Genomic DNA, 18,626 nt, shown 5'->3' on the forward strand with positions numbered 1-18,626 from the left:
TCTCTCCCTCTATCTCCCCGCTGAGGTGTAGGCTGTGGGGCCCCAGGCCCAGCCTCTGATGCTCTTGTGAGCACCAGACACCCCAAGAGCTTAACCTAGGCCAACACTAAAACCCAAGGGACCAAAGGCGAGCTCTCGAGGGAGGGCAAACACTGGCTCTGGGAATCAAGCTTTAGCTTTACTTTTTCAGGAGCTACTGGTTGTGAATAGATAATCCCAGGAGGTATTCCACAAGGGTGAGATGTGTCCCTTCCAGACCAGAGATGTCCTCTAAGACTGTGCCAAGATCAATATGGAGCCCTGTTCAGCTGGGTGGTGCTGGCTGATGCACTGAGGAGCTGAGCTGGGCTGGAGGGGTGCCGGTAGGGAGGGAAGAGGGGCGGGGCTCTGTGCAGCCTCTGGATCCCTTAGCTGGATTCTGGTTCCGACCTCCACACTGGCTCACTTGGGGGCTGGTGGGTTGATCAAGGTGGAAATGGCTTTCTTCAGCTACAACAGAGAAAAAAAGGATGGAGGGGGGAGGGAGAGTTGGGGGGATGGAGACATCTCTGGCCGCTATCGAGCGCACCCCCATAATGATCGAGTCTGTAGATTCACGGCTGGCGCCTATCCCATGGCATAGATAAAGGACTCTGAACCCAGAAGGTGGCAGGCTGGTAACTGATGTCCCAGGCTCAGTGGCCACTTTATTCCAAGTACATCAGAGTCCCGCGTAGCTTTGAAAGGGGAACGTTGGCGCCCCCACCCCACCCCCTCATGCCCCACCCCCGCCTGCTTTGTCCACCCTCAAGACCCCAGTACCTCCACCCAGGACACGGAGCCCACAGCTCTGCCCCGTGATGTCACGAACAGCCCCTGAAGGGTCAGCAGCTCAAAGAGGCTGTGTGCCTGCAGGGGGATTGACAGGAAATGGTGGGGTCAGGGACCGCCTCTCTGCCCACACACCCTTCTGGCCGGGTGAGTGGAAGAGTCGAGTCCAGCCGTCAGTGTCTAGTGTGGCCACTAGGGGGAGCCAGACTCCACATAAAAAACAAGGCCTCAGGCATAAGGACTCCTTTGGTCCAGGTTACCTGGCCTCAAGGACATCAGGTCCTGGCAGAAAGTTTGGGGCCATAGCCAGGTTCCTAGGCTGTATCTGTCACCCCCACCCCAAGTGCCTGCTCTGAGAGGCTGGGTAACCTAGCAGTTTTCACACAGGAGTGGGGGAAAAGGGGATCAATTGGGGTCCCTGTGTGATGCTAAAAACCTTCTTTAAAAGTTTTTTGTTGATGGGCGGTGGTGGCCTTTAATCCCAGCACTTGGGAGGCAGAGGCAGGTGGATTTCTGAGTTCGAGGCCAGCCTGGTCTACAGAGTGAGTTCCAGGACAGCCAGAGCTATACAGAGAAACCCTGTCTCGAAAAACCAAAAAAAAAAAAAAAAAAAGTTGTTTGTTTGTTTGTTTAGTTTTTTTAGACAGGGTCTCTCTATGTAGCCCTGGCTGTCCTGGGACTCACTATGTAGACTAGGCTGGTCTCGAACTCACACAGATTTTCCTGCCTCTGCCTCCCTCGTGTGTTGGGATTAAAGGCATTTGCCGCCATGCCCAGGATTTTTTTTTCAAGTGCCTGAGTGTTTTGCCTGCAAGCATGACTGTGTACCACATGCATGAAGTGCCTCTAGGGGCCAGAAGAGGGTGCTGAGTCCCCTGGGACTGGAGCTATCATGTGCTTGTTGAGAATCGAACTTGACACTCTGGAAGAACAGCCAGTGTTTCTAAAGCTAAGCCATTTCTCCAGCTCCGTGGGATGCTTCTAACTAATGAGCTCATGTTTCTCACCAAAGCACGTGTTTCCCAAGCTCTCTTGGGTCCCTATCTCCTCTGCATTGCCCCAGGAACCCTAGTGGTGATCCAGGCTGCGGCTGCTGGGCACGTCTGCAGATGAATGTGTGTGTGTGTGTGTGTGTTGCATGTATATATATGGGTGTTGTATGTGTGTATATGTGTTGTGTATGTGTGTGTGTTGTGTGTGTGTATGTGTGTGAGTTGTATGTGTGTGGGTTGTATGTGTGTGTGTAGTGTGTTGTATATGTATATATGTGTTGTAAATGTGGTATATGTGTATGTGTGTATACTATGTGTGTTGTATGTGTGTATATGTGTGTGGGTTGTATGTATGCATATATGTGGTGTGTGTGTGGTGTGGGTGTTTGCATGTATGTATGTGATATATGTATGTATATTGTGTGTGATGTGTGTGTATATGTGTTGTGTGTGTGTGTGTGTGTGTGGTGTATATGTGTGTATACACAACACTTCACAGAGAGAGGATATGGAGCCTGAGTTCCCTGTCAGGTCCTCTCTCTCCACACTTTTTCTCCCTTACCTGATATATTGAGGTCTCTGGGGACAGCTGCAGGGTCACTGGCTGTGTGGGGCAGCCACCAGCCAAGATGTCCTGGAGAAATCGCTGAGAATGGGAGAAAGACAATGGGGCCTAAGCCAGCCTGCAGTTCCCAGGCTTTTGACCTCAGAACTCCTCTCTCCCTTCAGAGCCCTGCTCATACCCCAACTCTGTCTCCACACCTGGCAGGGGAGCCCACCTCTTGGCCCGGAGCCCAGGAAGCTGGCTGGGTCTGGAGAGCTTGCACCAAGTGGGTCCTTTCCACAATGCCCACCAGGGTCTGAGACTCTAGGAAGTGCAGAGGAAGGACTTGTTATAGAAATGGAAGTCACATTATCTGAGCCCCTACTATGTGCCACGAACATGCTGGGTGTTTCTTTTTAAAGATTTGATTATTATTTCTATTTTATGTATATGAATATTTTGCCTGCATATGCGCACTATTTGTATTGTGTGCAGTGCCCACAGAGGCCAGAAGAGGGCACCAGAGTCCCCTGAACTAGAGTTAAGAATGGTTGGTTGTAAGTGGCCAAGAGAGTGCTCGGAACTAAGGCCATGTCCTGTGAAAGAACAACCGGGATCTTAACCAGTGGGTGCTTTCTCCAGCCTCATGCTGGGTGTTCTTAAGTGTCAGAGGAAATTTACAGACTTTTCAGTCTCCTGGGACACCTTTCACCCAGTTTACAGATGAGGAAATGCAGGCTGAGAGACGCAGCGGCTAAATGTCCTGCCTGTTGGAACTCAGTTTAGACATGGATATTTGGCAGCTGTGTATGGCTGTGTCACCCTTGACCAGAACCCCATGACGCATGCATTCTCAGGCTGTTTTACAATGCCTTCGCGTCTCCAAATACCCAGACGTTAGCTCCGTCTTAGGCCCGTTTCATTCACAATAAACCAAAGCACAGAGAAGCTAAGGGGCTTGCCCCAGGTCACACAGCAGAGTCTGGATTCAGAAGCACATCCAACACCTTGCTGCCCTGACACTTAGAGGGAATCCCCACCCAGCCTTCCACGCAGCACCCGCCATTCCCACCCCAGCCGAGTACCTCGGGTCTCCACCAGGGGATACTGAGACACATCGGTGGAGGTCACCACTTTGACCACCTCCTCCAGGGGCATGTCCTTGGCCAGTGTGGTGAGGTTACAGTTCATGAAGTGTTCCACCGTTACAGGGTAGGAGCTGTGGGCAGAGTAAAGCATGTAGCAGGGGTGGAAGTGCTAGCCCTCAGAACAAGACAGGGAACCTGCTAGGAGCGCACAACCATGTGTGATAGTTGATGGTTTAACATTTACCTTCAGTTTAACAGGTATAGAACGATCCCTCAGCAGAATGGTTTCTAGGCTGTGTCAGTTCAGGGAGAAAGACCTAAGTGTGGGCAGTGTCAACCTATGAGCTTTGTCCTCAATGCTAAAGAGTAAGCGAGGTGGGCACTGGCATTTATATCTTTCTCTGCTTGGTGGATGCAACAGAACCGGCTGCCTCGAATTTCTGCCACCATGATAGACGGTGCAACCTCAGACTGTGAGGCAGAATAAACCTCCCCAACGTTCCTCAAGTTGCTTTTGTTGGGTGGTTTTATTTTTTTTTTTAAGATTTATTTATTTATTATGAGGACACTGTAGCTGTCTTCAGACACACCAGAAGAGGACATCGGATCCCCATCACGGATGGTTGTGAGCCACCATGTGGTTGCTGGGATTTGAACTCAGGACCTCTGGAAGAGCAGTCAGTGCTCTTAACCGCTGAGCCATCTCTCCAGCCCCCTCTCAAGTTGCTTTTGTTGTTGGATGTTTTATTGTACCAAGGAGAAAAGTAACAAATATTTTTTAGTTTCTAAATGCAAGACAAGGGGGACTGAAGGAATAAGTAATGCTTAGGACCCTGCGATGGGAAGGAACGTAGAGACTAGATTCACTAGTGGGCATATTCTGTGCCCCCAGCTCTCCAATACCAGCTTCGGGGGAGTGGGCTGGATCACCTCACAGAATTCTGCCCTTTAAAACCATTTTTTTTCTTTTAGTTTTGGTTTTATTCTCATGCCTGAGAGAATTTTATAGAAGGTTTGAGAGCATGAGAAAAGTCGCTCCCATTTGACAGCAAGGTAACGGGTTTGGAGCAGGATAGCGCTGGACCGAGACACAGGATCTTGAGCCTCAGTCACGGCTGCTTTGGGAAGAGAAACTGCTGGATGTGTTTGTTCGGGTTGAGGAAGGACCTCTGACCCCATCTGCATCCCAGCTCCTGACTACCTCGCTAGGCCAGCAGAGCAAGTGAGGGAGGGGAAAGGCCTCTCCTAGCTGATGCTCAACCTCCATGTGACCTAAAGTAAGACTTGTCCAAGCTCTGACTTTCTCTCCTAGCCCCCAGGCTCTGGGGAGGTCGAGGGCCAGATAGTGGGCTGAGAGCAATGGCAGTGGTGTTGGGGGATGGGAGTAGGGGTGTGCCTTCACTTCCACACCACCCTAGACACCCCATTCCTCAGTCCCGGGCTCACCCAATCTGTCTGCCACGGATCCACGGCAGGTATGGCAGTTTCTTGGCCATGATGGTGCCATCGTAGAAAGAGGGCTGACAGTTTTGAGAGATGACATTGGCTGCCAGCACGGCCATCAGCACAGGCAGTGCGTGAACAATCTGGCCGGTTAGCTCAAAGGCCAGCAGCGCTGTGGAGATGGTGTGAGTCACTGCCCCCGAGAAGGCAGCAGCACCTGCAGGGACAGAACCACATCGGGTGACTCCATCCAGAGGCCAGACTCACCCACAGGGCAAGGCGAGTATGGCATGACCGTGGCTAGGGTCAGAAATGTCCAGAGGGCACATACTGGAAACTGCTAAAGTGCCCAGGCATGGCAAGAGAAAATAGATACAGAGGGGGTGGGAGATGGGAAATAGACAGAGCTAAGAAAGAGCTGGGACAGGGAGAAAGAGCTGGGAGCTGGGCGGAGGTGGCGCAGGCCTTTAATCCCAGCACTCAGGAGACAGAGGCAGGCAGATCTCAGAGTTCAATGAGGCTGGTTTACAGAACGACTTCCAGAACAGCTAGGGCTACACAGAGAAATCAGAGGGGGAGGGGAAGGGGAGAGAAGGTGGAGGGGGAAAAGGGATGGGGAAGGAGAAGGGGAGGGGGGAGACAGGGGGGAGGGAGGAGGGAGGGAGGGAGGGGGAGAAAGAGGGAGAGGGAGAGGGAGAAGGGAGGAGGGAGAGAGAGAGAGAGAGCTGGGAGGTCCCGAGGATGACGAAGCTTTGGGAGTGGGCGGGGCTCTAGGAGTTGGGAGGCACACAGTACAATTCAGTCCAAGCCATACACAAGCATCTGCCCCTTCAATTATATTCTAGCCCATGGGATCTTCCCACCTGATGGGCCCAGGTTCACTCACCTGCCAGAGCATATCCCCCAGGCATGATGGGGTTGACCTCTCCGCCAGCCACAATGCCCTCTGGGAAGGCGACAGACAGAGCCTCTCCCAAGAGGCGCCCAATGGCAGCTCCTGTCACAAACTCAGAGTGAAGGGGCAGTCAGGCTGACCTGACCCCCAAGGCTCTCGAACCCTGCCTCATTCTCAGGAACCCCTGGGAGACAGGTGGTGTGAGGGAATCGGGGTTATACCCTGCCCTTGAACCTCTGGGATCCAGACTCACCAATGATGAATATAGGCATGAAGTACCCAGCAGGCATAGGGATCGTGGTGGCCAGAATCAGCATCCAGAACTGCGCGGGGAGTGGGAGAGGGGACCAGAGGGCAGAGGCTGTGAGAAGGGGAGTGGGGGAGACAGAGATGCCCTGCTGGGCCTGGGGTGGGTGGGGCAGAGAAAAGGATGCCCTGCTGGGCCTGCAGTACGGACTGGAATTACAGATGACATCAAACAGGGAAGCAATCAAACCCTACTAAAGTGCACACTGTGTGCTGGGTCATTCTTTTTCTGCCCTTAGCACGTTCTTTGGGTAGAAAGAGTAACTACCCCTATGGCTTCATTTTTAGTGTGTGTGTGTGTGTGTGTGTAGGTCAGAGGACATGGGACATGCTCCGGTGTTATGCTTAGAATGCCTGTCCACTTCCTTTGAGACAAGAGTCTCTCACTGACCTGGAGTTTACTGATTAGGTTAGACAGACAGATCGTTGAGCCCTAAGGGAACCTCCTGTCAGAGGCCAGAGAAGTGAATGTGACTTCTCTGGGAGTGTAGTGGTCCAGGCTCAGGTGGGAGGTAGAAACGTCCCAGTGTCTGTTCATAGAGGCAGGCCTGTCCTACCCCAGATCTACAGAAGGGACCTACCTTCATGACCAGGAAGAAGGCTAGTGTCCCAAAGATGGTGAACCGTGGGTGGTACCATTCAAACCACAGGTTCTGGGGGTCGGGCTCAGCAGGCCAGGGTGGGGACGAGTTCCGAGTCATCAACGCCCATGAGTTGTTGTCAAACAGAGAGTGCAAGTGTTCTGCCATAGACAGCTGGGGCAGAGGCAGTGGCAGGTCAGTGGGTCCCCAACTGTCTCCCGTCCACCTGAGCTTCAACTCTTCTATCTCTTCCCAGCTGAGGACCCTGAGAATAGCCCCACCATTGCTGAAATACAACCTCATCATCTGAAAAGGGACCACTAGGGCTCTCCCCAGGAGAGTCTGGCGGGGGGGGGGGGGGGGCAGAGAAGAATGAGACTCCACCTACACAGAGGAGACAGTCAATGAGGCTCACCGCCCATCATCCCAGTAGCTCAGAGCTCCTTACCCGGGAAGCCATGAAACGGCCCACACCAGGGGGATAGGTGACGGAGGCCAGGACCAGTGCTACCAGAGCTGCGTAAGATGGCTTGCTGTGGGAGAAAAGGGAGGTCTCTCTTGTTAGCCTCATCTCCTCCCCCCACAGTGTAGGGAGATGTGACAGCTCCCTAGCAAAGGTGAGCCCACAACCCCAGGGGTCACAATGAGGAAAGAACTACAGACAGAGGTGGGCAAGGGCAGAGAAACTGACAGACCCCCTCCAGAGAGGAAGGTGGGGGAGCTCAGGAGGACGGGTATGGCAAGGGGAAGGCTGAGAGAGAGTTTGGGACAGAGGGGGAAAGTGAGGACAGACCAGCTAGGCCAGGGTGGGGATTGGCCTTGCTAGGCCAGGAGGGAGGAAGAAGAACCCCAAGATCAGGGGGAGAGGAAGCTCAGAGAGAGGAGACGGTGAATGCTGAGAAGGAATCCACAATGGGCTTGGTTTCCAGTAAGTGGGTCAGGAGATGTGGGACTTGGCGGGGTGAGGGGGGTGGGTATGAGTGAGGAAATGTATACCGTGAGATGCTACATAGAAGGTACCTAAAGGAACTGTGGGTAAGATACTAACTCAGGGGTGGGGCTTGCTAAGAAAGGTTAGGAGTGGGTGCGCCCTGCCGGCCTTCACCTACCTTGTAGCCAGCAGTTTGGAGGTGTACCGATTAGTCTTGATGAAGCGGAGAAAGGTTCGCTGACAGAACAGGTATGCGCAGCTCAGGATCCCGCAGATGAACCTGGAGGTGGTGGTGAGGGTGAAACCCGAGCTACCCCCAGTTCATGCCCGGAGGAGCCCAGTTGGGCTATCAGGGCCTGAGACCCCACTCACCCCAGAGCCACAAAGAAGAAGATTTCAGGCAGGTCAAAGGGCACATCCACTCGGAATCTGGTCTTGTAGATGGAGGTGATGGTCTCTGGGGGAGAGTGGAAGGCGGGATCAGATGTCACACTCCTCCCCACCCATAGCATCTTTTTGAATCATCTGTCCCAGGGAGGTAGCACCCTTCCCTGAGATCAGATGGCTCTGGTTCTGAACCTGGGCCTGCCATTCAGCCAGTTGTAGCTCTTTCCACCTTTAGATCCTTTCTCTCAGCCCAGCACGGGTAGCTCCCTTCGATCTACGTAGATGATAAGGAGAGAGCAACTAGATCCTTAGGCGCTAGCAACTAAGACTTCCCCAAGAAAACTCCACGTCGGGCAGGAACTCTGACGTGCCAGCAGATTCTCTACATCTGCATGTGTCCTCTCGTCTCAGCTTCTCCCCAAGTTTGTGGCCCTTCCAGTTTTGACCAAATATAAGTAAATTCATTAATCCACTTCTGTGTCTGCCGTGTCATTTCCTCTTGAGGAGGGGTGAGTGTTTGGGCACAGAGCACACCTTAGGACCGCATGCAGCTGGGCACACCTTAGGACTGCATGCTGCTGAGCACACTGCATGCTGCAGAGCACACCTTAGGACCGCATGCAGCTGGGCACACCTTAGGACCGCATGCAGCTGGGCATACCTTAGGACTGCATGCTGCAGAGCACACCTTAGGACCGCATGCTGCTCTGGCAACAAATACAAATGCAGATCAAGAACTGACCAGGGTCTAACGGGATTTATCCACTGTGCTTGGGAGGAACATTTGTTCAGGGACAGGAGAGGAGACATGTTACGGTCAAAGGTGTCACTTGTAGTGTCCCTCTCAAAGGCCAAGTGGAGATCCTAGAGGTGTCCGATCGTGTCACACAGCATTGTACCCAGAGGAGATTTTCATTATCTCCAGCCTTGACTGCTGCATGCATTCTGTTCCCAGGCATAGGGCTCATCTCTTATCCTGGATGCTTTAGCTAGTCCTGGTGGCATCTACACACTGGTTCAGAGATAGCTCAGCACCCCAGGCCCTCATGATTGAGGAATGGGGGATTGGAGTGACGGTCATAGCAATGAAGATTCCTATAGGAAAGTTCCATGCTGGGCTTGACGATGCTCCCACTTGGAAGTCCTGACCTCAGAAACAGAACTGTCCCCAAGCCCGTGTTTTCTGGAGTTTGTTTAACCTTCTCTGTGACGCTGTGGTGACCAAGGTGCACACAGACTGAGAACATCCCTCCAGTGTCACTCAAAGACATAAACCAACTGATTCACACACACATGGGTGTGCACACACACACACACACAAACACACACACACACACACACACACACACACAGGTATGTATTCAGACCCAGAGCTGGACTTTCTGGCTAGATGCTCCAGAAACCAAGGTGGGGGAGGAGGAAAAGAGGGAAGGAAGGAAGAGAAGAGGTGACTGGAGAGGGGAAGGAAGGAGGAGACGGAGTCCCAGAAGAGGGAAGGTGCAGACTAGGTCCTAACATGGTGCTCACCCTGTTCACTGTTGAAGACGGCCAGGAGACGGAACATGAAGGCTCCGCAGGTGGCAGCGAAGAAGCCCCTCCAGTAATTCCAGACGGAGAAGTGAGAGGACATGACCTCAATGCTGAACAGGACACCTAGGGGACACAAGTCTCAGGAGGAGCCCTTTTCCTTAGCTGTAGGATGGGGGCGGGGGTCACATCCTCCTTCACCCGCTGCTTGCTGCCTGGACAGCTGGAGCCCCTACTGCCTTTGTCCTTGACTCAAGCCAAGGTCGGCATGTCTCCATCCCCACCTACTGGGTAGGACTGTGAGGATCTCCATTTTTTCCAGCCCAGGAAAGCAGGCTCAGACCCACATGAATTCAAGGGATGTCTACAGCGATCGGACAGCCCACTCTAACCACCTCTAACCACCCTGGGATGGCTGGGCGCGTGGAAGGATTGAAAGTTCTCCTGCCAGGATAAGGAACCAGTAGGGGTGGGGTGGGGGCTTGATCAAGCTGGGGAGGACAGGACCATGTGAGCTACAAGGCGGCATGACAGAGATGAAGTGATGAGAGGACAGAGTTCTCACCGCTGAAGGGGGCGGCGAAGACTGTGGCCACGCCCACTGCCGCCGCAGCCGAGAGCATTTCAATTTCCTTAGCCTTGTTCTGGGGAAAACAGAACCCTGGGTTCGGAACTAGCTCGCCTCCCCTTCTAGTCTCAAAGGGGCTCTTTCTTGTCACCCTTACCTCAGTATCCCCAATGGTCTTGGCGCGCACTCGGCCCAGATAAGCAGAGATCATCACGCTCAGGTGCACGAAGGGACCCTGATGGGGAGAGGCATGATGCAGGCCAAGGGTCAGTGCCCTGGGGAATATGAGTCCTTCCCCCCCATTCCTCCTTCTCCCACTCCTCCTCTTCCTCCTCTTCCTTCTCTCCCTCCGCCTCTTCCTCCTCTTCCTCCTCTCCTTCCTCCACTCCCTCCTTAAGGCCCAGGGTAAAGAGAGCCACAAGATGGGCCCAAAGACAAGGTCATCCCCATTTACATTGTCTTAGGCCAACCCCAACCCCCAGGGCTCTTCTGAGATGCGTCTTGTCACACTTGGAGACTTAGCTGTGCGACTAGAGGCATGGAGACACAGGGAGGAAGGCCGGTGGACCTGCTCTGTTCATACCACTTTGCCTAGGAAGATGGTACTGCCTGTTGCCAGGGTGCAGGAGAGGCCCACCACCTTGGCCCCGAAGTTCTTGATGTCTAGGTAGTCCTCCAGGACCACTCCAGACAGCATGGTCTTCAGCTCTGGGAGTCCAGACCCTGGGCAAAGACAATGTGATTACTCTCCTATCCTCTCTCTCTCTCTCTCTCTCTCTCTCTCTCTCTCTCTCTCTCTCTCTCTCTCTCTCTCTCTCAGGTCTCACTGTATGGGCCCAGACTAGCCTGGAACTGGCAATCAGTCTCCCGCCTCTACGTGCCCAGCACAGACTGAACACACTGCTGTCTCTGGCACCACCCTCTGAACCTCACACACCCCGAGAGGAAGATTTCATAACTTCAGCTGCCAGGAGAGAGCTGAGGTTCTGGCGGGGTGGGGGGGCTTGAAGGCAGCGGCAGCAGGGTGGGATTATCAGGCCACAACCAGAGATGCCTGGGAGATCCTCCTGGGCTGCGGCTCAAGGCTGCCTTTGGGCCTGGGAGCCACTGTTTCCCTCAGCCTAGTCCTGACATTATGAGGTGTGCTCTTGCAGGTGACCAGCCACCAATCTCTTTTACTAACCCAGAGGAGTCTGGGTAAGTCCCCTGTTGTCCCTCTCCCTTTGTGACTTTGGGTAAATGGCTTGTCCTTTCCAAGCCTGCTTCCCTTCTCAGGTCACTCTTCCCTGCCCCCGCCCTCCTGAGAGCCCCACAGGATGTGGAAAGATTTGGATCCATGGGGACTGCAGGACAAGGCAGGTCCGACAAAGACCAGGTGACCATGACTCACCTCCAGAGAAGGGCGTGATGCTCTGTGAGAAGCCGGAGGAGAAGGACAGAAGAGCCACGGGATACACAGTCCAGGAGAGGTACCGGAGCAGGTGGCCATCCCCAACCTCCCTGTACAGCCACTTGTGTGCTGGAGATGTCCAGCAGTCAGGAGCCACCCAGAGCCTCAGCCCTGGGGCCAGACACTATGGTGCCCACTTACAGACTAGGAAAGGGCCCAGGCCACACCCTGAGAGGAGGATGACCCGGTTCCTAGCTTTGTACTTTGTAGCTCAGTGACTTGACAGAGCCTCAGTTTCCCATCTGTCCAGTAGCCAGTGGTGACACCTCCCCAAACTCCCTAACCCCGGAACCCTGAAAGACCAAAGGGGGGCCTAGTGAGGCAGTGGAGTGTCCAGAGGAAGTGAGCACCCCCTGAGTGGGCAGCATGGAGGGAGAGGAGAAAGACAGGGATGGGGCAGCAGCCATTAGTAAAGCTTCCCAGAGGCCTATGGGATCTCTCCCATTGTGCAGATGGGATGACTGAGGTCCAGAGAGGGGAAGGAACCTTGCCAGGGTCATAAAGCTGGTAAGATACAAGCCAGCACCAGCTCCAAGCCTGGCTCCCCACAGCCCCGCCCATCCCACTGCCCATGGCAGTCAGCTGGCATCCCAAGCGTGTATAGGAATCCCAAGCGTGTATAGGAATTCCATTGCCTCGAGCGATGTGCGAGCCGGGGAGGCCTTACCTCTGACCACTCTCCCGATAGCGAAGTTCATGGCATAACTGATCAAAGCCATGAGCACCCCGAGAGCCACCAGGAAGTACCAGTCCTCACGCACACGGAACAGCCGCTCTTTTAGCCACTCTAGACCCCCTGGACACGACACTGGGGTCACAGCTCCTTCCCTGGGGGCTGCTCAGGTAGCCACAGCAGGCTAGGGGCCTAGAGCTGGAGTCTGGGGTGATAAGGAGGGGCTCTGGCTCATAGAAGGGGCTGAGCAGGATTTGTAGAAAGTAAAAGTGGGTTCCAGGTAGGTGTCCCCCACTTCAGGTCACACTGGAGCCTTACAGAAGGTGGGTCAATGTGGCAGAGGAGGGTGAGAAGGCTGGTACTTACTGATCTCTCACTAGAATCTGAGGCTTAGAAACCATGAAGGGAAGCATGGGACCCTGTCACCCCCAGGGCCTACGGGCCATCTGCACTTCAGGCCCCCAGCTATCCCCTTGGCTGCTGGCTGCCAGCCCAACCTAGGAGCTGCCCTTTCTGGCTGTAGGCATTAGCACTTGGGCCTGTGCTCTGCCACTTTCTGGGGTCCCTGCTCTCTCTGCCAGCAATAAGGTCGGGTTCCAAGGAAGCAGACAGACATGAACAGAGTGGTCTTAGGGTCTAGGCTCACTGATGTCCTAAGGGGACTTCATGGATAAGGAGGAGACGAGGTGGAGGGAAAATGGGTCTAGCTCTCACCTCTGATGCCTCGGCGGATGCGTGGGCATGGACCCCATAGCTCTTGCAGAGTCACTGGCTTCCCAGCAGAGCCCTCACGCAGCCCTACCAGCTCTTCCATCCGTCCTGGGATAACAGGTCAACAAACGGCTTGGTGACAGTCTCTCTGTGCCTATGTCCTGCTTCTGGGTTCTTCCAATACTCCACCTTCCCAACTGAAAACGGAGCCTTATGTCGTTGGGTGGGTGTGGGTGGCTGGTGTGTAGGGCGTTATCTGGAGGGCTCACCGGTCTCTGTGTGCTCTCTCTACAAAGGCTCTGATACCTAGGATGTGCCTGTTGCACTGCATGTGTGGAGTGGAACTTCTAAATCTCATCTGTGTCCGGAAGCAGATGGGATGAGGGTAAGATCCTAATCCCTTTCAGAAGCTCTTCCGTGCTGGGGCTGCCTGCTGCACACTCCTGGGACTCTAGGCTGCTTGGGGCACTCATTTTGCTTAGGGATGACCCTGTCGCTTGGTCTCCACGGACAGTGATAATGCCCAGTACCCACCCCTCAGTACCCCGTGTTCCTCAGCTCAGTTTCCACAGAAAGCAGGAAGCCTGCAGACCCAGAAGGAGGTCCTTGAGGGATGATGAACTTCAGTCACTGCTCCTATCTTCATCCTCCCTGCCTACCCTGATCCTGGCAGGCCCCACCCAAGTTCAAGTCAGTGCCTTGCCCAGCTCCTTACCTCCTAGTCCACACTGCAGAGGTCCTGCCCGGCTGGCGCTCCTCTAACACAGGCTCTTTGTTCACAGCGGGAACACTGCCTGTGCACCAGGACAGGTGTGCATTCCACCAATCAACACCCTCCCCTCCCCCTCCCAGGCTCGAGTTTACCGTGACCACTAAGAATGTTCCAGACAAACCAACCAGAACTACCCCAGCCAACAGAGCACGAAGGACTCGGCGTCTGAGAGGTGAGGAGGGGTACAGGGGTATCTTGGATGTGAGAGCTGGGCAGAGGGTCCCCATCTGTGTCGCAGGACTCTGGGGTTCCTGGGGCCCAGGTCTGGGAGCAGGAGCTGGGGAACACAAAGGACAGTGAGGAGACCTCCTCCGCTATATAACTGAGCCTCAGGTCTCTCGCAAAGAGATGCAGAAGAGGCTGCCCACGAAGGGGTGCGGAGGGGAGCCTCCACGGACACCCATTGCTTGGAGCTAGGCACTTCCCAAAACAACTCAGAACTTCCAAAACCCAGTTGCTCTGTTGGAAAGAAATGACACTAGAACTGTGGGGCTTCCCGTCCAAGGTCACAGAAGCCATCTGGCACACTGACATGCACCTGCGATGTCTCCTCTTGGGAGGCTGGGGAAGGAGCATGCTTGAAGCCCAGAGCTGCAGATGTATCTCAAGAAACAAAAAAGTAAGCTAAGACGTTGTTTACTATCATCATCATCATCGTCATCATCATCATCATCATCATCATCATCATCATCATCATCATCATCATCATCATCATCTCTTTATTAGGGGGTTAGTGAGAGACCTTGGGAGTTGACTAAAGAATGCGAGGCCTTATGCAGCTAGGTAAGGATGTCTGTCTGCTTTAGCTCTATTGCCAACCTTTACCTTTTGAGACAGGGTCTCACTCTGTAACCCCATCTGGCTTCAGACTCCAAATCCACCTGCCTAGCTTCCTAAGCACTGGGATTATAGGTGTGGGCACCGTACCCACCAACAGAAAGAGTTTTTAAAATAAACTGTGGGGTCGGGGGAGCCGGGGTGTGGCTCGGTGGCGGGGTGGGGGGGAGAGCCGGGGAGTGGCTTGGTGGCTACAAGGCTTTGTTGCTCATACAGAAGACCCATGGGCTGGAGCGATGGCTCAGCAGGTAAGAGCACTGACTGCTCTTCTGAAGGTCATGAGTTCAAATCCCAGCAACCACATGGTGGCTCACAACCATCCATAATGAAATTTGATGCCCTCTTCTGGTGTGTCTGAAGACAGCTACCCTGTACTTATGTGTAATAATAAATAAATCTTTTGAAGAAGAAGAAGAAGAAGAAGAAGAAGAAGAAGAAGAAGAAGAAGAAGAAGAAGAAGAAGAAGAAGAAGAAGAAGAAGACCCACATTCAGTTTCTACAACCACCTGTAAGCCAGCTCCAGGTCTGACCCCCTTTCCTGCTCTCTGAGCCCTCTGCCCCACCACACACACATGGGTCCCTGTCAGGTGGGTTCCGACCTCCTGTACGTCCAGGTTCAGGGGATCCTATTCACACACACACACACACACACACACACACACACATACACATAGAATATAATTTGTAAAAATTAATAATATTAATTGCTTGGGCCAGCAAGATGACTCAACAAGTAAGGAAAGAGCTAACTCCTGCAGGTTGCCCTCTAAGATGTGTGCCCAGGTACATGCGCACATATGCACACATATACACACAAATAACTAGATAGCATTTAAAAGTAGACCAATTGCTGGTAGCCTAAGTGCACAATGTCTATGAAGCCTAGAGTACTGTGCAGTCATGTCCCCTAGGTCACACTGACATTGAAGAGAAAGAAGATGAATGTCCACTCAGGGGCGTCCTCAGGACAGGACAGGAGCTTTGCCGAGCATGATGGGAGGGTGGGAGGAGCCTGTAGAAAGTGAGGTCATAAACGAAGGCTCCACAGGGTCCGAAAGGTGCAGAAGCAGGTTCTGGAATCAATGAACAAAAAGTGAGGGGAGGGACAGATACCTGGCACCCAGGAGCCCGGGCAGTTGCAGACCTGGCTGGACTCACACTCCTGGGCTGAAGTAGTCATCTATCTCAGCTCTTTTGTAGCTGGGAGTGCAGGTGCATGCGAAGCTGCCCAGTGGCTTAGATATTTTCTATTGCTATGATAAAATACCACTCAAAAGCAACACGGGGAAGAAAGGGTTAACTTAGCTTGTATGGCCCAATCTCAGTCCAGGTGTGAATGGAAGTCATGGCAGGACCCTGGAGGCAGGAACCAAGGAGGAAGCTCTGGAGAGATGCGGCTTACTGGGTTACTCTTCCAGCTTGCTCAACTCACTTAAAAAAGCAGAAACAAGCCTGGCAGTGGTGGCACACGCCTTTAATCCCAGCACTTGGGAGGCAGAGGCAGGCGGATTTCTGAGTTCGAGGCCAGCCTAGTTGGTCTACAGAGTGAGTTCCAGGACAGCCAGGGCTACACAGAGAAACCCTGTTTCGAAAAACCAAACCAAACCAAACCAAAATCCAGAAACAGATCAAAACAAAGCCCTCAGAGCCACCTGCCCATGGGTGGCACTGCCTATTGTGGCCTGGGCACTCACAACAATTGTTAATCAAGAAAAACACACACAGGCCTACCAGATTAGGGCATTTTTTCAATTGAACTTCCCTCTTCCCAGTTAAGCCTAGTTTGTATCAACTTGATAAAAACTAACCTGTCCCCGAAGGACCAAGCTTCATGCCCGCAAGATTTGATCTGTGGTCTATCTACCCACCCTCAACTCAGGTACAGCGAGGTCAGCCACACACAGCTCCTCTTCAACAGACAGCTCCAACCTGACCACTGGGCTCTCCAGCCCTCCCACTCAATGCGATGGGCCACTCAGCCATGGGCTTTGTAATGGGGCATGTAATGGGATGAACAAGGAGTGGGACCAGGTCAGTTGTAGCAGGGTCCGGTGCTGGATCTCTATGAGTTCGAGGCTGGAGTTCCCAGACAGCCAGGGCTGTTACACAGGGAAACCTTGTCTTGAGAAACCAAACACAAACAAACAAAAAAAAAACCCTAACCACTGCAGTTGACCTTTTGTCAACTGAACACATGATACATCGCTATTAAATGATAAACTTTTCTCTCTTGTTTATCCCCAGGATCCCATGCTGATATCCCAATATAAAATACAGTATAACTTCAAAAATCCCATAGTCTTTAAAAAAAAAAAAAATTCAAATACTTTCCAAAAGTTTAGCCTCTATAAAATAGCCACGGGCTCCTGTAAAATCACAAATAAGCTACATGCTTCTTATTACATGAGGACCAGAACACTGTCAAACAAAGTTGAACAAAACCCAGGTCCAGAAGTGTGCATACCTCTATATCTGAAGTCTTGGACTCTTGCTCTTCTGGGCTCGCCCTGGGCAGCGCCTCTTCTCCAGCTCCGCTGCTTGTCTTGTAGGCTCGAGCCACTGTCCTTGGCTGACTTCCTATTGTTGTGGAGGTGTCTCTGTAGGAGGCTTCAGCAAACCTCTCTTCAGGGTCTCTGACCCTGCCACAGAGTGCCAAGCCTCTGCTTCTCTCCCGACCTCTTCAACCCCAGGGGTCTCAATTGCAACTGAAGACAGTGATTGTTGGCAAGGCTCTTCTGCCGTGTGCATTCTCAGGTCCTTTGTCAGGGATGCACTGGCTACGGATGCATGGATTCGCTTCTGGGTTCTCTTTTTGGCCCACTGGTCCACACAGTTATTTTTATGCTAGAATCATGCAGCTTTAATTATTGTGGTTTTGAGATCATGCTTTAAATTCCTCCATCTTTTTATTTCCTGCTCAGGATTCCTTTGGTTTGGGGGTCCATTAAACATTCAGAGTGTTTCCCTATTCCTTTCTTTAAAACAAAACACACAAAACAAAACAAAACAAAACAAACAAACAAACAAACAAACAAAAAACCCAACTTTTGCCAGGCAGTTGGTGGTACACTTTAGTCCCAGCATTCAGGAGGCAGAGCAGATGAGTCTCTGAGTTCGAGGCCAGCCTGGTCTACAGAGTGAGTTCCAGGATGGCCAGGGATACACAGAGAAACCCTGTCTTGAAAAACTGGGGAAAATATTATTTTTAAGTGTGTGTGTGTGTGTGTGTGTGTGTGTGTGTACATATGCGAGTGCATGTTTCCCTGGAGGTCACAAGCGGTCACCAGATCCCTCAGAGCTTCGGTTACAGGCAGCCGTGACCCTCCTGATGTGGATGTTGGAACTAAACTCACATACTCTGTAGAAGGTGTAAGGGCTCTTAATCCCAAACTGACTCCATCCCTGGACAAGCACTTCTGTTCAATGAAGAAGATTATTGGTATTTTGATATAAAATTGAATTGAATCTCCAGAACATTGTGAATGTGGATATTTTAACAAATTAACATTTTCATTCCATGGTCACAGGTTGCCTTTCCATTCCAGGGCTTTCTCTTCAGCATCTTCCACTGATATTTTCTGATTTCCATCTCAGAGATTGTTCTATTCTCTGTGTAGCCATGGCTGTCTTGGAACTTACTCTGTAGAGCAGGCTAGCCTTGAATTTGGGGATCTACCCAACACTACCTCCGGAGTGCTGGGGTTAAAGGCGTGCACTGCCTGGCTTCCCATCTGCCTCCGTATCTTAAAAAATACAATTTTCTAGATGTTTCTTTAATGATTATTTGTTGATTTGTGAATGGGATTGGTTTCCTTCTGAGTAAGTTTAAGTGCTTAAAAACATCAGGAGATTTTCTCTTTTTTCTGTTTTCAGTGGAACAGCCCTGGAGACTAGATCTAGGTTCTCACACGCCTTAGACAAACCATTCTGCCCCTGAGCTGTGTCTGCAACCAGCCAGCTTTTACTTTTCTGTGTGTGAATATGTGCGTGTGAGAGAACGTGTGTGTGTCAGTGTGCGTGGACATGTCGTGGAGATGCTGGTGTCAGGTGTTTCCCCTCAGTCCCTCTCTGTCTTTTTGTGTTTGTTTTTTTTTTTTGTTGTTTTTTTTTT

General features: G+C 52.3%; 1 protein-coding gene across 3 annotated transcripts; it reads right to left on the reverse strand.

Moving 5' to 3' along the window:
* Nucleotides 1-157: 157 nt before the first annotated feature.
* LOC116095640 (chloride channel protein ClC-Ka) lies at nucleotides 158-13,671 on the reverse strand. 3 transcript variants are annotated; one of them, XM_031376955.1, is made up of 20 exons: nucleotides 13,622-13,671; nucleotides 12,910-13,014; nucleotides 12,190-12,318; nucleotides 11,463-11,591; nucleotides 10,656-10,795; nucleotides 10,230-10,307; nucleotides 10,070-10,148; nucleotides 9,505-9,630; nucleotides 7,963-8,047; nucleotides 7,769-7,870; nucleotides 7,108-7,192; nucleotides 6,660-6,833; nucleotides 6,026-6,095; nucleotides 5,764-5,874; nucleotides 4,881-5,094; nucleotides 3,432-3,565; nucleotides 2,582-2,670; nucleotides 2,365-2,448; nucleotides 802-888; nucleotides 158-489 (listed from the first exon to the last, which is right to left on the reverse strand). In XM_031376955.1, the coding sequence occupies exons 2-20, from the start codon at nucleotides 13,007-13,009 to the stop codon at nucleotides 442-444; spliced, it is 2,064 nt and encodes a 687-aa protein (XP_031232815.1). In that variant the 5' UTR covers nucleotides 13,010-13,014; nucleotides 13,622-13,671; the 3' UTR covers nucleotides 158-441. The 3 variants fall into 3 exon arrangements, with proteins under 3 accessions (XP_031232815.1, XP_031232817.1, XP_031232816.1); XM_031376957.1 differs by lacking the exons at nucleotides 11,463-11,591; nucleotides 13,622-13,671 and adding an exon at nucleotides 11,873-11,875 and having other exon boundaries at nucleotides 10,656-10,756; nucleotides 12,910-13,009; XM_031376956.1 differs by lacking the exons at nucleotides 11,463-11,591; nucleotides 13,622-13,671 and having other exon boundaries at nucleotides 12,910-13,009.
* Between the last annotated feature and the right edge of the window lie 4,955 nt (nucleotides 13,672-18,626).

Source organism: Mastomys coucha, unplaced genomic scaffold (assembly GCF_008632895.1).
Source record: "Mastomys coucha isolate ucsf_1 unplaced genomic scaffold, UCSF_Mcou_1 pScaffold18, whole genome shotgun sequence".
NCBI classification, from domain to species: domain Eukaryota; kingdom Metazoa; phylum Chordata; class Mammalia; order Rodentia; family Muridae; genus Mastomys; species Mastomys coucha.

Bases quoted from the DNA above. Each gene is read 5' to 3' on its own strand.
- LOC116095640 (XM_031376955.1), bottom strand. From the start codon at position 13,009: ATGGAAGAGCTGGTAGGGCTGCGTGAGGGCTCTGCTGGGAAGCCAGTG. The intron at 12,319-12,909 runs GTGAGAGCTAGA...TGTCGTGTCCAG, and splicing joins CATCCGCCGAGGCATCAGAG to GGGGTCTAGAGTGGCTAAAA. The intron at 6,834-7,107 runs GTAAGGAGCTCT...CCTCTGCCCCAG, and splicing joins GCCGTTTCATGGCTTCCCGG to CTGTCTATGGCAGAACACTT.